The 25,843-nt window shown below is 37.1% G+C and overlaps 1 protein-coding gene across 2 annotated transcripts in view; it reads right to left on the bottom strand.

Moving 5' to 3' along the window:
- RAVER2 (ribonucleoprotein, PTB binding 2) overlaps positions 1-25,843 on the bottom strand; it is a 113,381-nt gene that overhangs the window by 10,143 nt on the left and 77,395 nt on the right. For both annotated transcript variants that reach the window (XM_060089911.1, XM_060089913.1), the window contains exons 10-11: positions 24,406-24,517; positions 22,519-22,655 (exon numbers count right to left, since the gene is read on the bottom strand). In XM_060089911.1, coding sequence (XP_059945894.1) covers positions 22,519-22,655; positions 24,406-24,517 — 249 coding nt within the window. The remainder of the gene's footprint in view (positions 1-22,518; positions 22,656-24,405; positions 24,518-25,843) is intronic.

The following is a 25,843-nucleotide window of genomic DNA, read 5'->3' as shown; positions in this document are numbered from 1 at the left end:
TTAAAGACAAATTAATACCAATCCATCTCGATATCTTCCAAAACACAGAAAAGGAAAGAACACTTCCAAATTCATTTTACAAAGCCAGCTTTACCTTGATACCAAAGGCAGACAGACATTACAAGAAAAAAAATTACAGGCCCATATTCCTGATGAACATAGATGCGAAAATCCCCATAAGATATTAGCAAACTGAATTCAACAATAGTTTAAAAGGATCATACACCATGATCAAATTGGACTTACTCCAGTAGTACATGGATGGTTCAACACCCACAAATCAATAAATGTGATATACACCACATTAACAAAATAAAGGATAAAAATCATACCATCATCTCAATAGACAGAGCATTTGACAAAATTCAACATCCTTTCATGATAAAAACTCAACAAACTGGGTATTGAGAGACTGTACCTCAACATAATAAAGGCCATATATGTCAAACCCACAGATGACAACATACTCAATGATGAAATGCTGAAAGCTTTTCCTCTAAGATCAAGAACAAGACAAGGATATCTACTGTCATCACTTTTATTTAACATAGTACTGGAAATCCTAGCCAGAGCAGTGAGGCAAGAAAAAGAAATAAGAGGCATCCAAATTAGAAAGGGAGAAGTAAAATTGTCACTGTTAGCAGATGACATATTTAGAAAACCCTAAAGAATCCACCAAAAACCTGTTAGAAATAATAAACAATTTCAGTAAAGTTGCAGGATACAAAATCAATATACAGGGCTTCCCTGGTGGCACAGTGGTTGAGAGTCTGCCTGCCGATGCAGGGGACATGGGTTCGTGCCCCAGTCCAGGAAGGTCCCACATGCCACGGAGTGGCTGGGCCCGTAAGCCATGGCCACTGAGCCTGCGCATCCAGAGCCTGTGCTCCGCAACAGCAGAGGCCACAACAGTGAGAGGCCCGCGTACCGCAAAAAAAAAAAAAAAAAAAAAAAAAAAATCAATATACAAAAATCAATTGCTTCTCTATACACTAACAATGAGCTATCCAAAAAAGAAATTAGGAGTACTTAGGAATAAATTTTACCAAGGTTAGAAACTACACACTGAAAACTGTAGGAAAGATGACACAAATAACTGAAAAGATATTCTGTGTTCACGGATTGGAGGAATTAATATTATTGAAATGTCCATACTACCCAAAGCAATCTACAGATTCAATGCAATCCCTATGAAAATTCCAATGGCATTTTTCGTAGAAATAAATAATCCTAAAAATTGGAACCTGAAAAAACCCTAAGTAGCAAAAACAATCTTGAGAAAGAAGAACAAAGCTAGAGGCATCATTCTTCCTGATTTCAAACTATATTGCAAAGCTATAGTAATCAAAACAGTATGATACAGTCATAAAAACAAACACACGGATTGTTGGAACAGAGTAGAGACCCCAGAAATAAAACTCATGCTATATGGTCAATTAATTTATGACAAAGGGGCCAAGAACATACAATGGGGAAAGGATACCTCTTCAAGAAAAGGTGTTTGGAAAATTGGATAGCCACATGAAAAAGAATGAAACAGGACCACTTTTACAAAATACTCAAAAAGTCAACTCAAAATGGATTAAAGACTTGAAATGTAAGACTTGAAACCATAAAACTCCTAAGAAAACATAGCAGGTAATAAGCTACTTGACATTGGTCTTTGCAATGATTTTTTGGATTTAACAGCAAAAGCAAAGGTGACAAAAGCAAGAATAAACAAGTGTGATTACATCAAACTAAAAAGATTCTGCACAGCAAAAGAAACCATCAACAAAATGAAAATTCAACCTATGGAATAGGAGAATATATTTGCAAACCACATATCTGTGAAGGGATTAATAGCCAAAATATTCTTGGAACATACACAACTCAATAGCCAAAAAAGCCCCAATTTAAAAGTGGGCAAAAAATCTAAATAGACATTATTCCAAAAACAAATACAGCTGGCCAACAGATATATAAAAAGTACTCAGTCTCACTAATCACCAGGGAGATGCAAATCAAAACCACCCCACACCTGTTAGGAAGTCTTATAAAAAAAGACAAGAGATAACAAATGCTGGCAGATATGTGGAGAAAAGGGGACGCTGTGCATTGTTTGTTGGAATGTAAACTTGTACAGCCACTATGGAAAACACTATGGAGATTAAAAATTGAACTACCATATGATCCAGCAGTCCCACTTCGGAGCATATTCTGATTGCCTTTGGAAACAGAATCATTAACTTGAAGAGATATTTGTACTTACATTCACAGCAGCATTATTCACGACAGCCAAGGTATGGAGAAAAACTAAGTGTCGACAGATGAATGGATGAAGAAAATAAAGAAAATGTGGTGTGTGTATAGTAATTTGCATTTCCCTGTGTATATATACATACATACATACATGCATGCATGCATGCATGCAATGGAATATTATTTAGCCTTAAAGGAAATTTGTTATTTGCAACAATATGGATGAAACTGGAGGGCATTATGCTAAATGAAATTTTTTTAAAAAGAAAAAAGAAAGTCAGCCTCATGGCAACAGTAGAAAAGTGACTGCCATTGGCTAGAAGGTGGGGGAAATAGTACAATTAGTAGAATAGTACAAACTTTCAGTTATAAGATGAATAAGGTCTGAAAATCTGATTTATGGTGACTGTAGTTAACACTGTGTTGTACAATTAAAACTTGCTGAGACAGTAAAACTTGCATGTTTTCATGAATACAGTTAATGGATGCATTACTTTAGTGAGTGAGGAGACCCCTTTCACAATGTTACATGTATATCAGTATATTGCTGTATACTTTCAATAACTTACAATTTTATTTGTCAATTATACCTCAATAAAGCTGGAGAAAATAATGAAATTTAAAAAAAAAAAAAGGATGACAGAAGACTGAAAATCACAAATCCATCGATCTTGGTACTTTATTTCGATGTGGTCTACTATTGTGACAACCCAGTAAAATCCTTCTTCACATAACATTTAAAGGAATGCTTCACAAAGTGAAACAGATTAGCAAAGAATTTGGTTTTAACTCCTGTGTCAAAATTTTTCCTGGTAATAAAGTATATAAATATATCTGATGTTTGCTCTGAAATAATGAGAAAGGGCATAGGTGGGAGTGAGGATGAAAGGAGCCTGGCTGTGAGGTGATAAATCATTAAAACTGGGTTGATGGGTGCAAGAAACTCCACCCAGTTCCAGTTCAAGATGGTGATGCAGGTGGATCCTAAACTCATCTCCACCCACAGACACACCGAATCTACAGCTACATATGGAGCAGTTTCCTCTGAAAGAAACCAAAAAACTAGATAAGTGACTCCTACACAGTGAGCAAATGAGAAAAAAAACACATCAAAATGGGTAGGAGAGGCTGAGATACTATCTCATCATAAACCCCACCCTCAGAGCAGCAACCCACAATTGGGAGGGAATTCACAACCCTGAGCATCTCCCTGAGAAGTGAAAGGTTTGAACCCCAATCTGGCACTTCAACATTTTTTAATTTACTTTTTATTGGAGTATAGTTGATTTACAATACTGTGTTAGTTTCTGGTGTACAGCAGAGTGATTCAGTTATTACATATAATATATATGTGTGTATATATATTCTTTTTCATATTCTTTTCCATTATGGTTTATTACAGGATATTGAATATAATCCCCTGTTGCTTATCCATTCTATATATAATAGTTTGCATTTGCTACTCCCAAACTCCCAATCCATCCCTCCCCCACCCCTCTTCCCCCTTGGCAACCACAAGTCTATTCTCTATGTCTCTGAGTCTCTGTTTCATAGATTGATTCATTTGTGTCATATATTTTTTTAAATTTTTATTTATTTATTTATGGCTGCATTGGGTCTTCGTTGCTGTGTGCAGGCTTTCTCTAGTTGTGGCGAGCGGGGGCTACTCTTCGTTGTGGTGCGAGGGCTTCTCACTGCGGTGGCTTCTCTTGTGGAGCACGGGCTCTAGGCATGCAGGCTTCAGTAGTTGTGGCATGTAGACTCAGTAGTTGTGGCTCACGGGCTCTAGAACACAGGCTCAGTAGTTGTGGTGCACAGGCTTAGTTGCTCCACAGCATGTGGGACCTTCCCAGACCAGGGCTCGAACCCATGTCCCCCTGCATTGGCAGGCGGATTCTTAACCTCTGCACCATCAGGGAAGTCCTGTGTCATATTTTAGATTCCACATGTAAGTGATATCATATGGTATATGTCTTTCTCTGTCTAACTTACTTCACTTAGTATGATAATCTCTAGGTCCATTCATTCTTTTATAGCTGAGTAGTATTCCATTGTACATATGTACCACATCTTTATCCATTCATCTGTGGATGGACATTTAGGTTGCTTCCATGTCTTGGCTATTGTAAATAGTGCTGCTATGAACATTGGTTGGAACTTCAACTTATAAGATCTGTGTCTGAGAGACAAGCCCCCAAAATATCTAGCTTAGAAATCCAATAGGGCTTGTATCCACAAGATCCACGAGGCTATAGCAATCTGAGAAACAGTTCTTAAAGGGCTCCACAGACTCACCCACCCCAGGGCCTAGTGCAGAGGCAGTCAACTGAAGAGCGTCCAATGTTTCTGTGAAAGAGACCTATTTCCTTATCTTAAACTTTAACCTGAGGGGCAGACATCTAAGTTAACACACATCTAGGGGCCTCCTGAAATAGTCTCCAAAGTGGAGGCTGTGAGGTGCCACTTTCATATTCTCCTCTGCCTCCCTGAGGTCACCAATGTCTCTGAGAAAGGGCACATATCTGGTACCCCAGGTTTTGTGGCTGCTGCCCAGGGGATACCCCTTGATTGCCTGACTCTGGTGGCCAGCAGGGCTTGTGTTCATAGGTTCAATGGGATGGTAGCAAACAAAGAAACAGTTCTTAACTGGCTATCACCACAGGGCTCACTGCAGAGGGAGCAGATGAATGCCCATCTCCTAGTCTTCCCCTGAAATAGGCATATTTGCATATTTTAAAAACTGCTGCCTGAAGGTCTGGCTTCCAATCAGCCTGAATCTAGGTGCTAAGATCCCCCCTTGGGGACACTGACAGGTCTTGGCATACTCTCAACTTCTGGGAGCCACTAAGAATAAAGTAGGCTGCTTGGACAATCATAGGTTCAAAAGACAACCAAGAGCTATGGCAGGATTGAATGATAAAGTTCATCACCTGCAAGAGGTTGCTCCTTCAAGACTGAGAGAGGTGTATATTTTATCTAATGCATAGAAACCAACACAGAGAATCAAGGAAAATAAAGAAACAGAGGAATATGTTCCAAATGAAAGAACAAGATAAAGCCTCAGAAAAAGACCTTAATGAAATTGAGGTAAGTGATTTACTCTATAAAGAGTTCAAAATAACAATTGTAAAGATGCTCGCTAAACTCAGAACAATGGATGAACAAAGTGAGAATTTCAACAGAGATAGAATATATTTAAAAAAGTACCACACAGAAACCAAAGACCTGAAGAATACAGGAATTAAACTGAAAAATACAATAGAGGGGCTCAACATCTGACTACGTGAAGCAGAAGAAAGGATCAGTGAACTCAAACAGGGCAGTGGAATTCATCTAATCAGAGCAGCAAAAAGAAAAAAGAATTTTTAAAAGTGAAGATAGCTTAAAGGGACTTACAGGACACCAACAAGGGTCCCAAAAGGAGAAGAGAGAGAAAGAGGCAGAAAAGTTATTTGAAAAAATGATGGTTGAAAATTTCCCTAACCTGGGGAAGGAAATAGACACCCAGATCCAGGAATCCCAGAGAGTTCCAAATAAGACAAAACCAAAGAGACTCACACCAAGACACATGATAATTAAAAAGTCAAATGTTAAAGACAAGAAGAGAATCTTAAAAGCAGCAAGAAAAACAAAAAACAAAAAAACTTGTTATATACAAGGGAGCCCCCATAAGACTATCAACAGATTTTTCAGCAGAAACTTTTCAGACCAGAACAGTGGCATGATATATTCAAAGTGCTGAAAGAAAAAAAAAAAAAAAAAAAAAAAAACCTGCCAACCAAGAATACTTTATCTGGCAAAGTTGTCTTTCAGAATTGAAGGAGTGATGAAGAGTTTTCTAGACTAGCAAAAACTAAAGGATTTCATCACCATGAAACCAGCCTTACAAAAAATGTTAAAGGGACTTCTTTAAGCTGAAATGAAATGGTACCATTTAGTAACAGAAAAACATATGAAAGTATAAATCTCATTGGTAACGGTAAATATATGGTAAATTCAGAGTAATCTAATGTTGTAAAGATATTGAAGTAGTCATTTACAAAGCTAGCATGAAGGTTAAAAAACAAAAGTTGTAAAAATAACTACAATGATTTGTAATGGACACATAAGAGAAAGAGATGTAAACTGTGACATCAAAAACAAAACATGAGTGACATCAGCATCGTGCTGGAGTGAGACATTCCCTTTGTCTCTCCCCTTCAATCTATAACCTGTAAAACATACACAACTCAAAAACGTTGCCTCTGCCCAGTACACCAGGATGCTGGAGAACTCCACACATCTATGCATCTAACGGTGGGTGGACTGGAACACAAAGAGGAGGTGAAACTAGGGGAACCTGGCATCCTGCCTTCCCCCAGCCACAGCAGCTGAGCCTGCAGGCCCAGGGAACCCAGCAGCAGCAGGGGAGGCAGCATACGAGACTCCAGCCTCCCAGCCACAGTGGTGTTCACAGCCCCAGGTAACCTGGTGGCAGTGGCAATGGGGGCTGTGTCCTGTCCCTTCAGCCACAGAGACACCCACAACTCCAGCAGCCAGCCCCCCACCCCTTCCCACAGTGGTGGCACCTGGAAACCCAATGACCCCTGACATGGTAGAGGTGCCTGTGACCCCAGTTCTCCACTCACCTCCCCTGCAGCAGCAGAGCCTGCAACTCAGGTCTGGGACATGGCAGAAATGTTCACCATCCCAGTGCCTCAGGAGGTGACATTAGCAGCAGCAAGGCGCCAAGACCCTAGAGGCACAAGCAGTGACAAGGAGGGCACTGGGTGAGCGACACCTGACTGACAGATAAAGTGCTGACTCACACATATAACCAGAAGCAGCTCAGGTAAGAAAATGAAAAACTTGCGCTATAGTGCCACCTACCGGAGAACAAAGGAGAGCCCTCTAATTTCTAAACTGTTGAATCATTAAAATCAAGCAAAAAAAAAAAAAAAAAAAAAAAAGTTTTACCTAAAGAAGAAAGGTGTTCATTACTTCAAATGCTCCATCAGAGGAACAACTCATCAAGCACCGTGAAAACCCACAGTAACACTGTATTCAAAAATGACAATTCTCTATAAACCAAGCAAAGTCATGGAATACTGTGATCTAACTGATAAAGAATTCAAAATAGCTCTCATGAAGAAATTCAAGAAAGTTCAATGAGCTCAGGAATAAATTAAGGAACAGAAGGAATACTTTACTAAAGAGACAAAATCTAAAAAAGAACCAAACAAATTCTGGAGCTGAAGAACTCAATAAACGAGATGAAAAATGCATTAGAAAGCACTGGAAATAGAGCAGACCTTATGGAAGAGAGAATCAGCAAGCTTGAAGATACAAATCTAGAAATGATACAGGTAGAAGAAAAAAGAGAATTAAGATCTAGAGAAAAATGAGGACACCTATGAGGACTATCCAACTCTTTTAGGAAGGGCCACATTAGGATAATGGGTATCCGAGAAGACAGGGAGAAGGCTGCAGAGAGTTTATTTAAAGAAATAATAGGTGAGCACTTTCCAAACCTGGGGAAGGAACTGGATATACAAGTCATGTAGCTAAGAGAACACCTGATTACCTCAATGCAAAAAAGACCTTCCCTAAGTCACATTATATTAAAACTGTCAAAAGTCAATGACAAATAATTTTAAAGGCAGCCAAGGAAAAAGATGGTAACCCACAAAGGAACCACCATTAGATAGAATACCAGCAGATTTCTTGGCAGAAACTCTACAGGCCAAGAGGAGAGTGGACATTCTCAAAATACTAAAAGATAAAAACTGTCAGCTGAGGGCTTCCCTGGTGGCACAGTGGTTGAGAATCTGCCTGCTAATGCAGGGGACATGGGTTCGAGCCCTGGTCTGGGAGGATCCCACAAGCCGTGGAGCGACTAGGCCCGTGAGCCACAGGTACTGAGCCTGCGTGTCTGGAGCCTGTGCTCCGCAACAAGAGAGGCCGCAACAGTGAGAGGCCCGCGCACCGCAATGAAGAGTGGCCCCCACTTGCCACCACTAGAGAAAGCCCACGCACAGAAACGAAGACCCAACACAGCAAAAATAAATAAATTAATAAACTCCTACCCCCAACATCTTCTTTTAAAAAAAAAAAACAACTGTCAGCTGAGAATACTCTATCCAGCAAAGCTATCATTCAGATATGGAGAAGTAAAGGCTTTCCCAGATAAACAAAAGCTGAAGGAGTTCATCAACAATGGACCTGCCTTACAAGAAATGTTGAAAGGAGCTCTTCTGCCAGAAACAAAAAGGCAAAAGTACACAAAACTTTGAGTAGGGTGATGGACAGAATCAGAAAATTGCAACTCTATATCAGAATGGGTTTTAAAACTTTATTATAGCATAAAGGTTAAAAGGGGGAAAAGCAGTAAAAAATAACTACTTCAATTTGTTAAACTCACAACATAAGGAGGGATAATTTAAGACAAAAACATAAAAGGGGAAGAAAAAAAGGATGAAACCTGTATAGGCAAGTGAAGATAAGATGCTATCAGCATGAGATCAGACTGTTTTTCCTATGAGATGATTTATACAAACCTTATGGTAACCACAAAACAAATCTAGAGCAGAGACAAGAAACATAAAAAGGATGAAACTGAGAAAAACATAGAAAACCACTAAACCAAAATAGACAGAAACACATAGACACTTCTCCAAAGAAGACATACAGATGGTCATCAGGTGCATGAAAAGATGCTCAACATCACTAATTACTAGGGAAATGCAAATCAAAACCACAATGAGGTATCACCTCACTCCTGTTAGAATGGCTATTATCAAAAAGGCAAGAAATAACAAGTGTTGGCAAGGATATGGATAACAGGGAACCCTCATACACTACTGGTGGGAATATAAATTGGTGTAGCCACTATGAACAACACTATGGAGAGTCCTCAAAAAATTATAAATAGAACTACCTTTTGATCCAGCGATACCACTTCTGGGTATTTATCCAAAGGAAACAAAAAAACTGACTTGAAAAGATACCTGCCTGTGTTCATTGCAGCATCATTTACAATAACCAAGACATGGAAGTAACCTAAATGTTCATCGATAGATGAATGGATAAAGAAAACATGGAATATACACACACACACACACACCCCACATAGGAATATTATTCAGCCACAGAAAAGGAAATCTTGCCATTCGTGACAGTGTATGGACCTTGAGGGCATTTTGCTAAGTGAAGTAAGTCAGAGAAAGACAAATACTGTATGCCCTCACTTACCTATGAAATCTAAAAGCCAAACAAACAAAAAAACAAAACAGAGCAAACCTAACTCATGGATACAGAGGATAGATTGGTGGTTGCCAGAGCTGCAGGGGTGGGGGATTGGCAAGATGGGTGATAGTGGTCAAATGGTACAAACTTCCAGTTACAAAATAAGCAAGACCTGGGAATGTAACGTATAGCACAGCGACTATAATTAATAATACTCTATTGCATATTCGAAAGTTGCTAAGAGATGAAACCTTAAAAATTCTCATCATGAGAAAAAAATTGTAACTGCGGTGATGGATGTTAACTAGACTTATTGTGGTGATTATTTCACAAAATATACAAATCTCAAATCATCATGTTGTCACGTGAAACTAATACATTATATGTCAATATAGCTCAACAAAAAAAAGAAATTCCACCCTAGATAAGGGCTGCCTGCAACAAAATTGCATGCTTACCTACTTAGCTGGAGCCTCTCCCCTCTGAGTCCTCTCTCCTCACTATCATGCCACTTCATTATTCTCTTCAGCTGCCTTCTCCATTTTAGTCCCTTTGTTGGTCTGGTGATCTTACTGCGTTTTGGACCACAGCCCCTTCACTTCAGGTATAATGAACTCTTTTTTCTTATTAGCTTTCTTCCTCTAATAAATGTTCAGTCCACTAAGTTAGTTTAATTTTGAAAAACTACCTGTTTTATATAACCCAATTCATTTTTCAAAAATAAGAGGGAGAGAAACGACCTTATTCTGAGATCTGGAAATCTCACACTCGCAACGCTTTTCCCTGATTCTTCCTGCTATGTAGTAATCCATGTTTCATGTCTTAGTATAAAGCAAAACAACCACCTGAGTTTTCCTCTCTTTCTACACCATACTTATTCTCAGAAGCCAGTTAGGAAATTTATTAGATACTTTCATTCAAAGGATTTCCTAGTTGTGCTATACTATTCACAGAAAGAACCAACTGGGATGCATGAGAATGGCAAAAAACTTCACCAAGCAGCATGGGAAACTGTAAGTAAGAAAAGGAGGGACTTCCCTGGTGGCACAGTGGTTAAGAATCCACCTGCCAATGCCGGGGACACCGGTTCGAGCCCTAGTCCGGGAAGATCCCACATGCCGTGGAGCAACTAAGCCCGTTCACCAAAACTACTGAGCCTGCGCTCTAGAGCCCACGAGCCACAGCTACTGAGCCCACATGCCACAACTACTGAAGCCTGCACACTTGGAGTCCGTGCTCCGCAACAAAGAGAAGCCACCGCAATGAGAAGCCCGCACACCGCAGTGAAGAGTAGCCCTTGCTTGCCGCAGCCTGGGAGCAGCAATGAAGACCCAACGCAGACAAAAATAAATAAATAAAATTAATTAATTAAAAAGAAAAGGAAATGAAAATGAATATCATTGTAGCCCACATGATACTGGGAGAAAGATAATTCTTCTAATACACTCTATCAAAGATATCTTTTAGTGCAAGGACTGTTGGATTAAATGGGAAGTGATGATAGTTGATTAAGATTTTTGTTGTTAAGATTTTTGAAACAAAGTTCAGTGTTCTGGGAGAGAGAAATTGGTATCAAAGAAACGTCAAAAAGGAGAAAATAAAACCACAGAAGTGGGAAAGGTATAAAGCAAGCAAGTACTTTTCCTTCTATTTCATATTTGCAGGATATAAATATCTATTCTTTCATAGACTAACTACTGAGGGCACTGGGCTCTGCTATGGGGTTACCTAGATGAATGAAACTTGGACTGTGCCCTCCAAGTTCTCACATCCTAGGAGGGGAAGTAAAAAAAGCACAAGATAGCATTCTAAAGGAGAATGCCACCATATAAAAGAGAAATAAAGGTGAAGTGCTAAAGCTTTTTCAGAGAAGGGAAAATGGGAGTGGAAGGTTTGAGAGATATAGGAAAAGGTTTCATGGATGACATGGCACCTGAGTTAACATTTGGAGGTGAGGTCAGATATGGACAGGAGGAGACATGGAATGACCCTTTTAGGAGAAAGTAAATGCCTGACAAAGGCAGATGGCAGGAAATCATGGGCCTGTGATGGGACACCGTGGCTGGTCCACGGAAGAGAACAGTGGCAAATGAGGTTGGAAAGGCAAGCTGGCCTCAATCGTGGAGGGGCTGGAATGCCAGGCTGGAATGCCTGATTAATTATAAATAGTGAATGATATGTTTGATCTTGGAATTTGTACATTAGTAAGCAGCTTCATAAAAAATGCGGCAACAAAGGAGACAGGCATTAGAAGGTCTCTCCAGGAGTCCACTGAACTTGTCCATGCTGCTAGATATATGCATGTGGGCAAACACACAGATTATATATATGTGATTCAAAAGTTTGTTTAAAATTTACGAGGAATTTACAGATGAGAAAGAACAGAGTGGTATACTTTGAAAATCTGAAAAGAACAATTTCAACGGGAACTTATGCTTTTAAGAGAATAAAGAAAGGAAAGACACTGAGAGAAGCTGTAATACCCTAGTTTTGCATGTCTAGTATTCAGGTAGAAATCAGATCAACCAAAGAGCCAAACCACAGTACATTTGGAGAGGTAAGAATTGATAACATGTAATTTGATGATGTCCTACACTGTATCATTGACCTGTGCAGTAGACAGGGAAGGAATTATTACCTCCATTGAAGAGATGAGAAAACAAAAGTTCAGAAAACTTATGTGACTTGGCTAAAATCACAGGCTATGCAATAGTAGGGCTATGAATCCAACCCAATTTTTCTCACTTTAGTATTCTTGTCATTATTCTAATCTGCCTTATTTTTCTTTTTAATTTTTAAAAATAAATTTATTTATTTTTGGCTGCGTTGGGTCTTCGGTGCTGCGTGTGGGCTTTTTCTCTGGTTGCGGTGTGTGGGGGGGCTACTCTTCGTTGCAGTGCGCAGGCCTCTCATTGAGGTGGCTCCTCTTGTTGCAGAGCATGGGCTCCAGGTGCACGGGCTTCAGTAGCTGTGGCTCGCAGGCTCAGTAGTTGTGGCTCGCGGGCTCTACAGCACAGGCTCAGCAGTTATGGCGCACGGGCTTAGCTGCTCCGCAGCATGTGGGATCTTCCCAGACCCGGGCTCGAACGTGTGTCCCCTGCATTGGTAGGCAGATTCTTAACCATTGCACCACCAGGGAAGCCCTGCCTTATTTTTCAAAATCCAAAATTTGCACATATTTACTATGAAACCCATTCTGTAACTATGCACCTGCTATTTTATTTTTGGATTAAAAAAGAAATCCCATTTTCTTCCTTTTATTAAAGCACATATTTTTATCTTCATGTAAATGTAGACTAACTTTTATTTCCATGTGATGGCCAAAGATTAATACTTACAATGTATCTTAAGCTCAATTTTTAAGCTCACTTCAATAACTGAATTGAAGGCTTATTTTAAAAGTGCTCATAAGAATTTGAGAAAATGGAATCTTGAATATTCCTCAGGGAGATTCCTTTGGGATATTTAATGTTGATTGTGAATTTGATTAGGCTCATCTACTACCAGTGCTAATTAAAGATATTCCTTCACCATTAATGCTCCTCTTAAAGAAATGTCACCACTTGGCATGTTACTTCCTAAATACAAAATCAAATTGGTTTTCAGAAAATTCTGCCTCTATATAGGACTCCTCAGTGCCACCTTCACCTTTAGTCCCACTTTATCTTTTCTAAGTTTTGTCTCGAGTGCAGTTAGATGGGATGGAAAACCTGAAATGACCAACTGCACTAGTTCATCTAAAATCTGAATCAAACCCCTAATATCCCTTCTTATAGTTTCAAATCTAGCTTTTAGACTTCATACCTAAAGAAATAAGAATTAATTCGACTATCTTTTCTGCATTAAAAACAGTTCATTTCTAAAATTTTATTTAAAGAATACAATTTTCCTTTTTTCCCCAGTTGTTAAAAAAAATGTTTTAAAACCAACATGCTTCATTTTGTGACATTAATAATAAAACTAACAATAAAATGTCTTTCTTTTGTATATATGCATAGATGTTTTCAATTTTCATGTTAATTTTTGCCTCTCAGCTACTTGCCTTTCTTCATATGAGTAATTTTAAGTCTTAACTTTCAATTTAAAGACTGATCCTCCAAAAGGTATTGTACTACATTTTAAAAAAGTAAAATTTGATCATCACCTAACCATTCTGAGTATATCAAGTTGTACAAATTATATATCTTAGATTTAAGTATGTTTAATAATCATTTTTAAAAATTCAAAACACATTAAAATCCCTTGAAACATTAAACATGTCAGAATAGCAATTCAAAACTCTCTTCAGATTTATTCATACTGTATACTATTCTTTTGTAGATTTTTTCAAACACTTAAAAGACTGATTTGAAAACACTGATTTGGTTTCTAAACAAAGATTTTAAAGTAATGATGGTAACTTTAAATACATTTCAACAATTTGCTTTCCTTAATTCTAGTTTTTAGCAAAAATCATTTTTTAATGTACTTCCCAAGTTACTGTCTAGAGCTAATATAATCTGTGGTTCCATAGTTACTGGTTAAAGTAGTTTGGGTTTCAAAAAATATTTCATATAGCTAGTGCTTGTCACAAGATTCTGATCTATCACAGACCACACAAAACTCTTTTTGGCGAGTCTCTCTGCATTATTTGCCCATTAGGTGGCAGCATCAGGCGCTATATGAAAGCACAAAGCACTGCCAGGCCTTTTTGTTCATTTTTGTGTTTTTGTTTCCTCTTCCCTCATCATACCATCTCATCATACATTTTGTGGTTGATTCCCTGGAACAGGTAGTCAGCTTCCTGGCAGGAAAGATCCCTGTAACCAAGGGCAACAGAAGAGTACAACACGCAAGTAGACAGTGCCATCCGTAATGCAGGGCATACCAACTACCCATTAACGGCAAGTGTCAAATGAAAACCCAAAACCACGACTTAAAAAGATATGAAATAGCTAAAATAGTTCTCACATTATTCTTTATGTTATTAGAACTAATGTCTATGTCAAACAAAAGTTACTTAAGAGAAATTGTACCTATTTTACCTACATTATTAATAGGGAGGAATGTCTTGTTTTTCATAGATTATAGTTGGATGTTAGATTTAGGTGTTTAATAAATATTTAATAAATTGGTTTAAAGGCTTCTCCCTTAAGGTGGGCTTCTTCCAACTGTATGACCTATTTAGATGACCTATTTAGATGCTTCTTCCAACTGTATGACCTATTTAGATGTACCTATTTATCTCTACCTCAGAACCTGACTTTTCAAACTCCGCTTGTACTTTCAAACTAACAGGATTATATATGCTATTATCACTGTGAAGAGTGTGCACAACCAAATTTTAAACAGCTACATCTATTTCTGATTTAACTTTTCCCAATAACAGTTCAAACATTTGAAAAATGCAGTTGTCGAGAAAATAACTGCAGCTCAATGGCAATTCTCACTAATTACTATAATCAACCAGAGAAACGGGATGAGGAGCCCATTTGAAACTGGCTTCTAACTAGAACTAGATATGGGGACTTCCCTGGCAGTTCAGTGGTTAGGGCTCTGTGCTTCCACTGCAGGGGGCATGGGTTCCATCCCTGGTCAGGGAACTAAGATCCCACAGCTGGGCAGTGCGGCTAATAAAAAAAAGAACTAGATCTGGAATAATTGATTTAACTCGCTTGTTTATCATTAGATAATTTTAAGATCTCTAAAACAACGACTGGCAATGCTATCCTCTATTTAGTACAGTTAAGGCTTATGTTTTAAAATTAGAGTTCAATATTTGTTGATGTTCATAGGGCTGTGCAACCATCACCACGATCTAATTCCAGAGTATTTTTATCACTCCAGAAGAAACCCCCCAACTCCCATTTCTCCTGGCCCCTACAGTAACCAGTATCTGTTTACTTTCTCTAAGGATTTGCCTATTCTGGATGTTTCATATAAATGGCATCATATGTGACCTTTTGTATCTGGCTTATTTCATGCAGCATAATGCTTTCAAGGCTCATCCATGTTGTGACAAAGATCAGTACTCCATTCCTTTTATGGATGAGTAATACTCCATTGTACGGATATACCACACTTTGTTTATTCATTCACCAACTGATGGACATTTGGGTTGTTTCTCTTTTTGGCTGTTATAAATACGCTGTTATGAAGATTCATGTACAGTACTGGTTTATATGTAGACATATATGTCCGTTCTCTAAGGTTTATGCCCTAGGTCATATGGTAACTCTGTGCTTAACATTTTGAGGAACTGCCAAAGTGTTTTCCAAAGCAGCTGCACCGTTTCACACTCCCCTCACCCCTAGCAATGTATGAGGGTACTAATTTCTCTCCATTCTCCTCAACACTTGTTATGGTTCACTTTTCTTCATTCTTTCTATTCTTCAGACTGGATAATCTCAATTGACCTATCTTCCAAATCTGTTGGTTATTTCTTCTGCCTATTCAAATCTGCTACTCTGCCCTAGTGAATTTTTCATTTCAATTATTATACTTTTCAAATCCAGAACTTCTATTTGGTCCTTTTTTATAAGTCCTGTTGACATATTGATATTTTCTATTTGGTGAGACACTGTTCTCACACTTTCTTTTAGTTCTTTAGATGTGGTTTTCTTCCATTCTTTGAACATATTTACAATAGGTGATTTAAATCTTTGTCTAATAAGTCCAATGTTTGGGCTTCCTTAGAAACAGTTTCTATTGGTTGCTCTTCCCACTGTTTATGAGCCGTACTTTCTTATTTCTTTGCATGTCTCATGATTTTTTGTTGAAAAATGATATAAGGTGGCAACTCTGGAAATCAGTTTGTACTCCCCCTTCAAAATTTGTTATTGCTGGTTGTTTAGTGACTTTTCTGAAGTAATTATGTAAAGGGTGTAACCTTTGTTGTGAGTGGTAACTGAAGACTACTCCATTAGCTTAGTGGTCACCTAATGATTCACTTAACACCTGGAACGAATAAGACTCCAAGACTTTGCCATGTGTGTGTTGGGCCAAGCCTTCAACAACACTCAGCCAGGCAGCCGACAACTCTGCCTTAGCCTTCACTTCTGCAAGTGACAGTTTAGGGCCTTCTTGGGTTCTTCCCAAGCACGTGCACAATCCTACATGTGTGCATGGCCTTGTAAGATTCCCAGGATATGTCAGAGGTTTTCAAAGGCCCTGTGGATATCTAATACTCCAACGTTTCCTTTAACACTTTTTGTTAGCCTATTTTTTGCCCCAAATATTATCTAGCACCTCAGGCAGCTACAAAGTTAAACAATTTCCTCTAAATGTTTTCAACAAACTCCCCTGAGGGCAAGCTCTGAGTCAGGTCAAATGAAAATAGCCTTGCAAGTGGGGTCCTTCCTGGGAACCAGAAGAGAGGTCAAATAATAGTTCTCTGGGAAAGAGGTTTTGTGGAGCTCCAAACCTTTCTTGCCCACTCTGGTGGATACCAGCTTCCTGGTTTTTTTACTATGATTATGGGCTGTTGGAAAGAGACAGGAAAACAGGAATTGGATTGGCTAAAAGACCATAAATCTAGCTGTTTTTACCAATATTCAGACATTTTTCTTGACTAAGTACTCCCCTGGTTGCTTCATGCCTTTAGCTAATATCCAGAGTTCTGTAAAAGTTTATTCTGATTATTCCTGCCTGCATTATTGATGCCTTTATGGAGGAGACACTGTTTGAAGGTTCTTATTATGCCGTTTTGGTTGATGTTATCTATGGCTTGGATTTTCCATATAGGCCTCTGAAACATTGCAAATTAAATTTAAAGTGTGAAGCAAGAATCAGGGTTCATGTTTTCCAATAATGATAATCAGTTGTTCTAACAATATTTGTATTTTTTACCTATTGGACTGTTTTGAAATTTGTGTCCAAAATCAATTTACCATTTAAGTATGGGTCTATTTTATTCTACTGATCCATTTGCCTATCATTATGCCAACACCACACTGTCTTGACTACTATGACTTTATAATAAATCTTGAAGTCATGTAGAAGAAGTCCTCCAATTTTGTTCTTCTATGTAAAGATTGTTTTGGGTAGAGTAATTCCGCTGCATTTCAATATAAATTTTAAAAATCAGCTTTTCAATTTCTATTTTAGAAAAAGGCTGCTGAGAAATTGGTTGAGATTGCACTGAATCTATAGATCAATTTGAGGAGAAGAACTGACATCATACCAATACTAAGTCTTCCAATTCATGAGCATGGTATAGCACTCCATTCATAGGCATCTTCTTAAATTTCTCTCAGCATTGTTTTATAGTTATCATTGTAGAGTTTTTACAAATCTCTTAATTTATTACTATGTATTTCATGTTTGGTGCTACTATAAATGGAAATTTTTTTCAACTTTATTTTCCAACTGTTGTTGCTAGTACGCAGAAATACAATTCATTTTTGTATATTGCCCTTCTATCTTGTGACCTTGCAAAGTTTACTTATTATATTTAGTGGTTGCTTTTTAGATTCTTAAGGATTTTTCATGTAAACAGGCATGTCATATGCAAAGAGAGACATTTTTACTTTTCCTTTCCTATTTCATACCTTTTTTTAAACCTTGTTTCATTGACTAAAACCTCCAAGTTTATGTTGTTGAATAGAAGTGGTAGAAGTATACATTCTTGCCTGTTCTGACAATCTCTTTAATTGGAGGATGTAGTCAATTTTCACTTAACTATCATTATCATTCAGTCAAGGTCTACCACTTATCTATTTGCGTTCTATTCATCCTAATTACTGTTTTTCTTTTCCTGACTTTTTTTTTTTTTGGTTTAATCAAATGTTCTTAGATTTCCATTGTAATTAAACTGTTGACATTTTAGCTATAATTTTTGAATTTTTTAATAGTTGCTCTATGGATTACAATATATATTCCATAACTTATCACAGTCTACTCAAGAGTTAATATTTTTCTACTTCAGGTAAAATGTAATTACCCCACAAACAATTTCATTCACCTCATACTGTCCTTTGTACTACTGTTGTCAAATGTGTTATATCTACACAAATTACAAGCCGCACCATGCAATGTTACAATTTTGTTTTTAATTAACTTTAATAAATAAATTAAGAAAAGAGAAAATATATAGTCTTTTTTATTTACCCACATAGTTACCAGTTGTTTAATCACAATTATACTCAGTGAGGGCCAACCTAGTGGGTGGAGGACAAAGATGCTGCTAAACATCCTACAATGTAGAGTACAGCCCCACTGACACAAAGAATTATCCAGCCCAGAATGTCAACAGTGCCAAAGTTGAGAAACTGGCTTGAGATAAGATGCATTATTTTTATCTGATGGCTTTCAAGATAATTTCTTTATAACTTTGTTTTTCAGCAAATTAACTGGTGTACAACATAATATTTTGTTTTTATTTATCCTGCTTTGCAGGGGAGTTCTCTGACTCTGTTAAATCTGTAAGGTTTTTAAAGCAAACATGGGAAATGTTTAATCATTATTTTTTCAAATATTTTATGCCCAATTATCTTTCTCCTCTCTTTCTAGGACTCAATTACACTTATTTTAGACTGCTTTATATTGTCCCGTAGGTCCCTGAGGATCTGTTTATTGGTTTTCAACCTCTTTCTCTCTGTTCTTCAGACTGAATTATTTCTTTTGATTTGCCTTTATATTAACTGAACATTTTTTCCTGCTTTCTCCAAACTTCTACTAACCCCATCCAGTGTATTTTTTTGGTGGATACTGTACTTTTTAGTTCTAGAGTTTCTATTCTTTTTTAAGTTTATATTTCTTCCTGAAATTCCCCATCTGTTCATTTTTACTTTATTTCCTTTAAGTCCTGTTTATAATAGTTGTTTAAAATAGTTGTTTTAAGTCTTTGTCTACTAATACCAACATCTGGTTCATCTTGGGGGGTCAGTTTCTATTAATTGCTTATCCCCTTAATTGTGGGTCACATTTTCTTGTTTTTTCAACTTTCTAGTTATTTTTGTTTACTGAACATTGTGGATGATATATTCATAGATACTATGGGTTGTATAACCTTCCTCTGAAGGTTGTTGATCTTTGCTGAGAAGGAGTCAACTTTTATGAACTCAAACTCCAAACTACCTCCTCTGTGCTGGAAAGGAATTGAATCTCTTCATGGTTCTTTAGCCTTCCATCTGTTGTTTGCCACCAGGTCCCCTGGAGTCTCCCTCACACAAAGCTCAAAAGTCAGTCAAGTGTATCTGGGCTGAGTTTACACAGAGACTTTTCTGAGATTTCCCCCTTACTTTCCAGCCTTGCTAACAGTCCTGAACTCTCTCCTCTGACTCCATCAGCTGGTAAGACTGCATCTTTCTGCACAGGCTGGCAGTGGGGTGGGATTGTGTTAGGCAAAAAGCCACAGAAACATAAATCTCATCCAATGCAGTTTCCCTCTTTCAAAGACTGGCTCCCCTTCAGTTTCTGCCTGCTTTTGGTCATTCTTCAGGGTCTTCAAATGTTTTTGTTTCATATTTGATACAATTTTAATAACCGTTACCTGCAGGAGGGATAATCTGATACAAGTAGCTTCACCAATACTAGAATGCCAATTAGGATGTTTAAATGTGATAGTTTTATTGGAAATAAAGAGTATTATATCCATCTATATTTTGACATAGCCAACTCTCCTAATCCTCATGCACAGTTGCTAGTACAAAGCAAACAACCAGTTTCTATAAGACACTACTTTCATGCCTGAAGAAATTTCTCCATGGTATAATGAAAATAACGTGGATTTTGGAATCAGAGAAATCCTTTACTAACTGCGTAAACTTGAAAGATTATTTACCCATTTATGCTTTTCCACTTGTATTATGGAAGTGGTCATTTAGATATCACAAGATTGTTGATCAAATGTTTATATTACAAAGCATATAGTAAATGTTGAAAACAAACCTTGGTTTCTTTTCCTTAGACCTTTTCCTGCATTCTAACAGTCGAAATAGAAGGAATTCCTAAAGCATGACCAACTTTTACTAGTTATTCAATTGGTCACATTTAATTAAGTTTAGGTTATAAGGATGAAAGAACACAAGGAGAGAAAACAAATCTCACTTTATGAACAAGCATGAGGAAACAGCAGGGAATGTCCAAGGAGACAATGAATCAAGGGAGGATGCACACCTCCACAATTTCTCTGGTTAAGCAAGTGCAGAGGCAGGAGGAAGGAGGAAGGCTGGCAATGCAAAGGCATCTTTATCACAGAATTTCTCCATGAGTAAATGGGAAAGGTCTTTCTATGGATATAAGTATATAATAAAACACAGTAATCTAACAAGGAAAACTGCTAGTGAGAAAAGCAACACAAATTTCAAAAATGAAAAAGTATAAAAATAACTTTTAAAGCTTAAATCACACATTTAACTGTTTTTAAAATTTTATTGTGCTTCCTCTTGTTTTTGAAAGTAAATTTTGTTCCTTGTAAAAAAAACCCAAAAAATTAGAATTGCACATGACTATATTTTATAAATTTTTAAGATTAAAAATAGATTATGAAAATTTACGATGTGTTTACACATTGTTTTACATGATTTTTAATATCTGCATTATATTTCCTGATAAAAATATGACATAGTTTGTTTATTCAGTCTTATAGATTGTTGGAAATTTAGGTTGTTTCTAATTTTCACAATTATAAATTATTCATAAATGATTTTACACATCTCTAATAATTTCTTTGCCTTTTGTCACTTATAAATATAATCAGCATATAATTAATGTTCTCATCTAAGTCATTACTTAAAATGTTAACAAATAAGGGAAAAATGATGGAGTTTTATGAAACATAGAAGAGAATGCCTTCCAAATTGCATCAATTCATGATTACTGTTCCTTAAATATAGGTATGTTGCTATCTAATTGCATCATCTTCCAATTCATATTTCTCCATCTTTTCCACAGCTATATATGAGACTTCATTATATCCAGCTTTACCATTTCTACAGAATCCATTTGACCTGTGTTTCTAGTATCCCATGATAAAAGCATAATCAGGCATCAATTGTTCTAAGTGAATTTGCATAGGTTTTCTTTTCTAAGTTTATTAGAGACAGCTGAAGCCAACACAGCTGCTCTAAGAAAAGCAAAGTGGAGGTATTGCTCCCCCAGACAGGAAAGAGCTGAGAAGGTGACTGCTCTGAGAAATAAGAAAGAATCAGAATTGTTAATTATAAGACTCTCATGATTACATAATCATATACTACTAACATGATATACACTCTTAGCTTAAGCCACTAAGAATAAGCTGAAGGAGAAAAGGCCAAAGCGAAATGGACATATTTAAGTAATGACAAGGTGTTTCTTTTGAATGTAATACTTTTTTTTTTTGTGGTACGTGGGCCTCTCACTGTTGGGGCCTCTCCCATTGCAGAGCACAGGCTCCGGACTCGCAGGCTCAGAGGCCATGGCTCACGGGCCCAGCCGCTCCGCGGCATGTTCCCAGACCGGGGCACGAACCCGTTTCCCCTGCATCGGCAGGCGGACTCTCAACTACTGTGCCACCAGGGAAGCTCAATACTTTTAATATTATTGATTGACTGATTATTTTAAGAGTTAGCATAATAGTGCTAGTTATGATCATGTCTCTACATACACAAGCGGTGGGGAAGAACAGAGGCATTTCCTTGGACTTCTTAGTCAGGTCTACACTGCTGTAAACCAGATATCAGCAGAGTTTTTCTGTAAAGAGCCAGAGAGTAAATATCCGATCCTGTGGGCCACACAGTACCTGTTGTAACTACTCAACTCCGCCGTTGTAGTACAATGCACCATAGACAACATGCAAATAAATGGATGTGGCGGTATCCTAGTAAAACTTTATTTACAAAACAGGTTGTGGGCTGGATTTGCTGTCATTTGCTCACCACTGGTGTAAACAATGCAATGTAAATATCTAGGCAAAATCATACTTAGCAATCTTCTGAACATGTCCTAAAATTCCAAATGGCAAGAAATATTGTATAGATCAGTGCAATTTTAATTCCTTATGATATTACAAGAATCACATTTTCACATCCAGTGAACTCAGTATATAGTTGAAGCAATTTTTCTATATATCATCAAAACCTGAGAATCATGTACCTGTGCGTAATCACCAAAAGGTTGAGAATAAGCAATGCACTTCTCCAATGTGTGTTGCGATTCACTTCCCTGAGAGATTGCATCCAGAATGTTGCTTGCAATTCCAGTCTTCTGTAGAGTGATTTTACTTGCAGGGGCTTAAGGCAAAATCAATACATATATTTCAGTTGGCTGGTTTTATTATAAATTACAGAGTGCAAAACCTGTTAATTCAGCATATTCTCAAATAGAACACAAATTTTAGTCTGCCAGTAAATATCTACATTTATTATTCCTGAGGGAAAAATATATAGTATATGATATTGTCTCACTTGTTTAAAACAATGAAAATGGAAGCCTGCCCTATGGGTAAATGATCTTGATGGAAACATTTAAAAAGTATATGTCTAATCTGTTGAAATAAGGCATATGAAATGTAAATTAACCGTTCTTATTAATGTAATAGTTGTAACCATCAGTTTTTAGATCAGATAAAAATACAGTAGGCATACCAGAAGCACATTAAATTTTTTTCTGGCTTTAAAAAATTTTTTAATTTTTAATTACAAATTAATTAATTAATTACAAATTAATATTTTGGTTCAAAAGGATACTTCATAAAATACAAAGAATGTATACTAAAAACAAAATTTATCTTTCACCTCTTTTCATTCAATTCTATTCTTTTTCCCAGAGGTAACAGTTTAGAATTAATTTTCTCAGATTTACTTTATGCATTTACACATTCAAACACATGCATATAAGAATACATAGCCTTAAATAAACATAAATGGAATCATTCTATGCACACATTTGCTTCTTCCACTTAACCATTTGCTTTAGAGATCATTTCATATTAGTACACGTAGCACTCCCTCAATTATATATTCCATTTTATGACAAACCGTTTAACCATTCCCCTATTGATGACCATTAAGGCACTTTCCAATGTTTCACTATTGAAAACCAATGTTGTAATGAATATCTTAGTGCCTAGAGCACACCACATTTGTGATTTTCTCTTAAAACTATATTTGAATTAATAGTTTTAATTTACTAATTGAAGGCCTGAGGAGGGCCTCTAAAAGAGTAAATGAGAATTCCACTTCTGCCGATTATTAGTAACTAACATATTGGGGGGTATTTGGCAAATACTCCGGCTATATTAGATTCCACAGAGGTTTAAACTTCATATTTTAGAAATATGATTCTATATATATTGTAAAGAATTATAGTATTGTCAAATAATTCCTTAATCCAATTATTTTCAATCATGATTCCATAAAATTCAATAAATTGATTATATGCTTAATAACATATTATAAAAGATGTTTTCCTTAAATAAAATAGAATGCATTTTAAAAGCTCTTATTTAGTTATTCTTTCAATTTATGGACTAGGGTCATAACATGGGGTTTAATTGGTTAATATGCATTATTTGCTTCCATTAAGTTAAAAATTAAAGTAAAACTCATTATGAAAAGTATTCAATAAAACTCCAAAATACTGGGCTTCCCTGGTGGCACAGTGGTTAAGAATCCGCCTGCCAATGCAGGGGACACAGGTTCGAGCCCTGGTCCGGGAAGATCCCACATGCCGCGGAGCAACTAAGCCCGTGCGCCACAACTACTGACTCTAGAGCCCACGAGCCACAACTATTGAGCCAGCGAGCTACCTAAAACTATGGAAGCCCATGCGCCTGGAGCCCGTGCTCCGCAACAAGAGAAGCCACCACAATGAGAAGCCCACGCACCACAGCGAATAGTAGCCCCCGCTCGCCGCGACTAGAGAAAGCCCCCTGTGCAGCAACAGAAGACCCGATGCAGCCAAAAATAAATTAAATAAATAAATTTAAAAATAATAATAATAATAAAAACTCCAAAATACTAATACTGAGCTCTTACTTACATGATAAGCACACACTGGGCAACACACTTGCTAAGTTCAAGTATGGATTTTTACTGAGCCGAATTTCTTTCGGTGGTTCTCCCAAGAGTGAAGTCTGATTCTTAGAGGCAGCCTATTTATCAAAAACAAGAGAGTGGGTGCTTAATAAGAGGTATAAGAAAATAAAAATGCAGGAAGAGTAGAGAAATACTTGTTCTTCAATAAATCTGGCCTAGTATGATAAAAATTTGTGAAACCTAATGTTTGAAGCTATAAATTTGTGAAATATTTCTGGATACTGATTAAAATGATCACATTTCACCTGCTACTATTTTTCCAATTAGTTTTAAAAAGCTATTCTAGAACCACAGAACTTTAGAACTGAAAGAGAACTAAAGGCCGTCTTGTACAACCTTCTCATTTGAACCAGGAGGGAATTCATGTTCACGAGAAGAAACAAATCCCATACCTTATTTTCAGAAATACTATCATCAACGTTTACTTATTAAGATAGTTACTTAATATTTGGCCACAGCCATATGACAAAGGCAAAGCTTATTTAGCTCTGGTATTAAAAATAATACCAAATAAAATGAATGGATTTAATAAAATCCAATTCAACATTTAGATGATAACCCTAGAAATTCATATTTATTGAAAATATATGATATCAGTATATATATATATTTAAAATAAACTTATTTATTTATTTATTTTTGGCTGCATTGGGTCTTCGTTGCTGCACGCAGGCTTTCTCTAGTTGTGGTGAGCCGGGGCTACTCTTCGTTGTGGTGCACGGGCTTCTCACTGCAGTGACTTCTCTAGTTGCAGAGCACGGGCTCTAAGGCTCACAGGCTTCAGTAGTTGTGTCTCGCGGGCTCTAGAGTGCAGGCTCAGTAGTTGTGGCACACTGGCTTAGTTGCTCCGCGGCATGTGGGATCTTCCTGGACCAGGGCTCGAACCCATATCTCTTGCACTGGCAGGTGGATTCTTAAGCACTGCACCACCAGGGAAGTCCCGATATCAGTATATTTTTATATAACTAGGTGTAAGGGTTCTAGTATTTCTTTAACAGAAAAATAAGGAGACAAAATCATGGGCTGATTCTTCCGTATATTTCATATTATTCTGCCAGAATTTTTACTTTTCACTCTAGGATGGTAAAGATTTTAAAACAAGACACAATTCAGGTTGGTTAATGCTAGTAGCTATGTTTTCTTTTAAATTAATTTTTATTTTGTTCCCTGAACAGAATGAAGAGAGCATAATCTCAAGAGCTTCTTTCTATATTTGAGAGCCAAATCTCCTTACATTTGTTCCTTATCTGGCCAATATTATTGTATTTAGACAGAGGAAGCTGTCTTGTACATCTTCATAAGCCCCCCCAAAGTCCACATTTGCTTGTGATATGTAAATCGCAGATGAAGATGTATTCATTCATTCATACGTGTATACTGAA

Source organism: Mesoplodon densirostris, chromosome 2, assembly GCF_025265405.1.
Source record: "Mesoplodon densirostris isolate mMesDen1 chromosome 2, mMesDen1 primary haplotype, whole genome shotgun sequence".
NCBI lineage: Eukaryota > Metazoa > Chordata > Mammalia > Artiodactyla > Ziphiidae > Mesoplodon > Mesoplodon densirostris.
The sequence above is the reverse complement of the archived record's forward strand: the minus strand, read 5'-3'. Positions and strand labels throughout refer to the sequence as shown.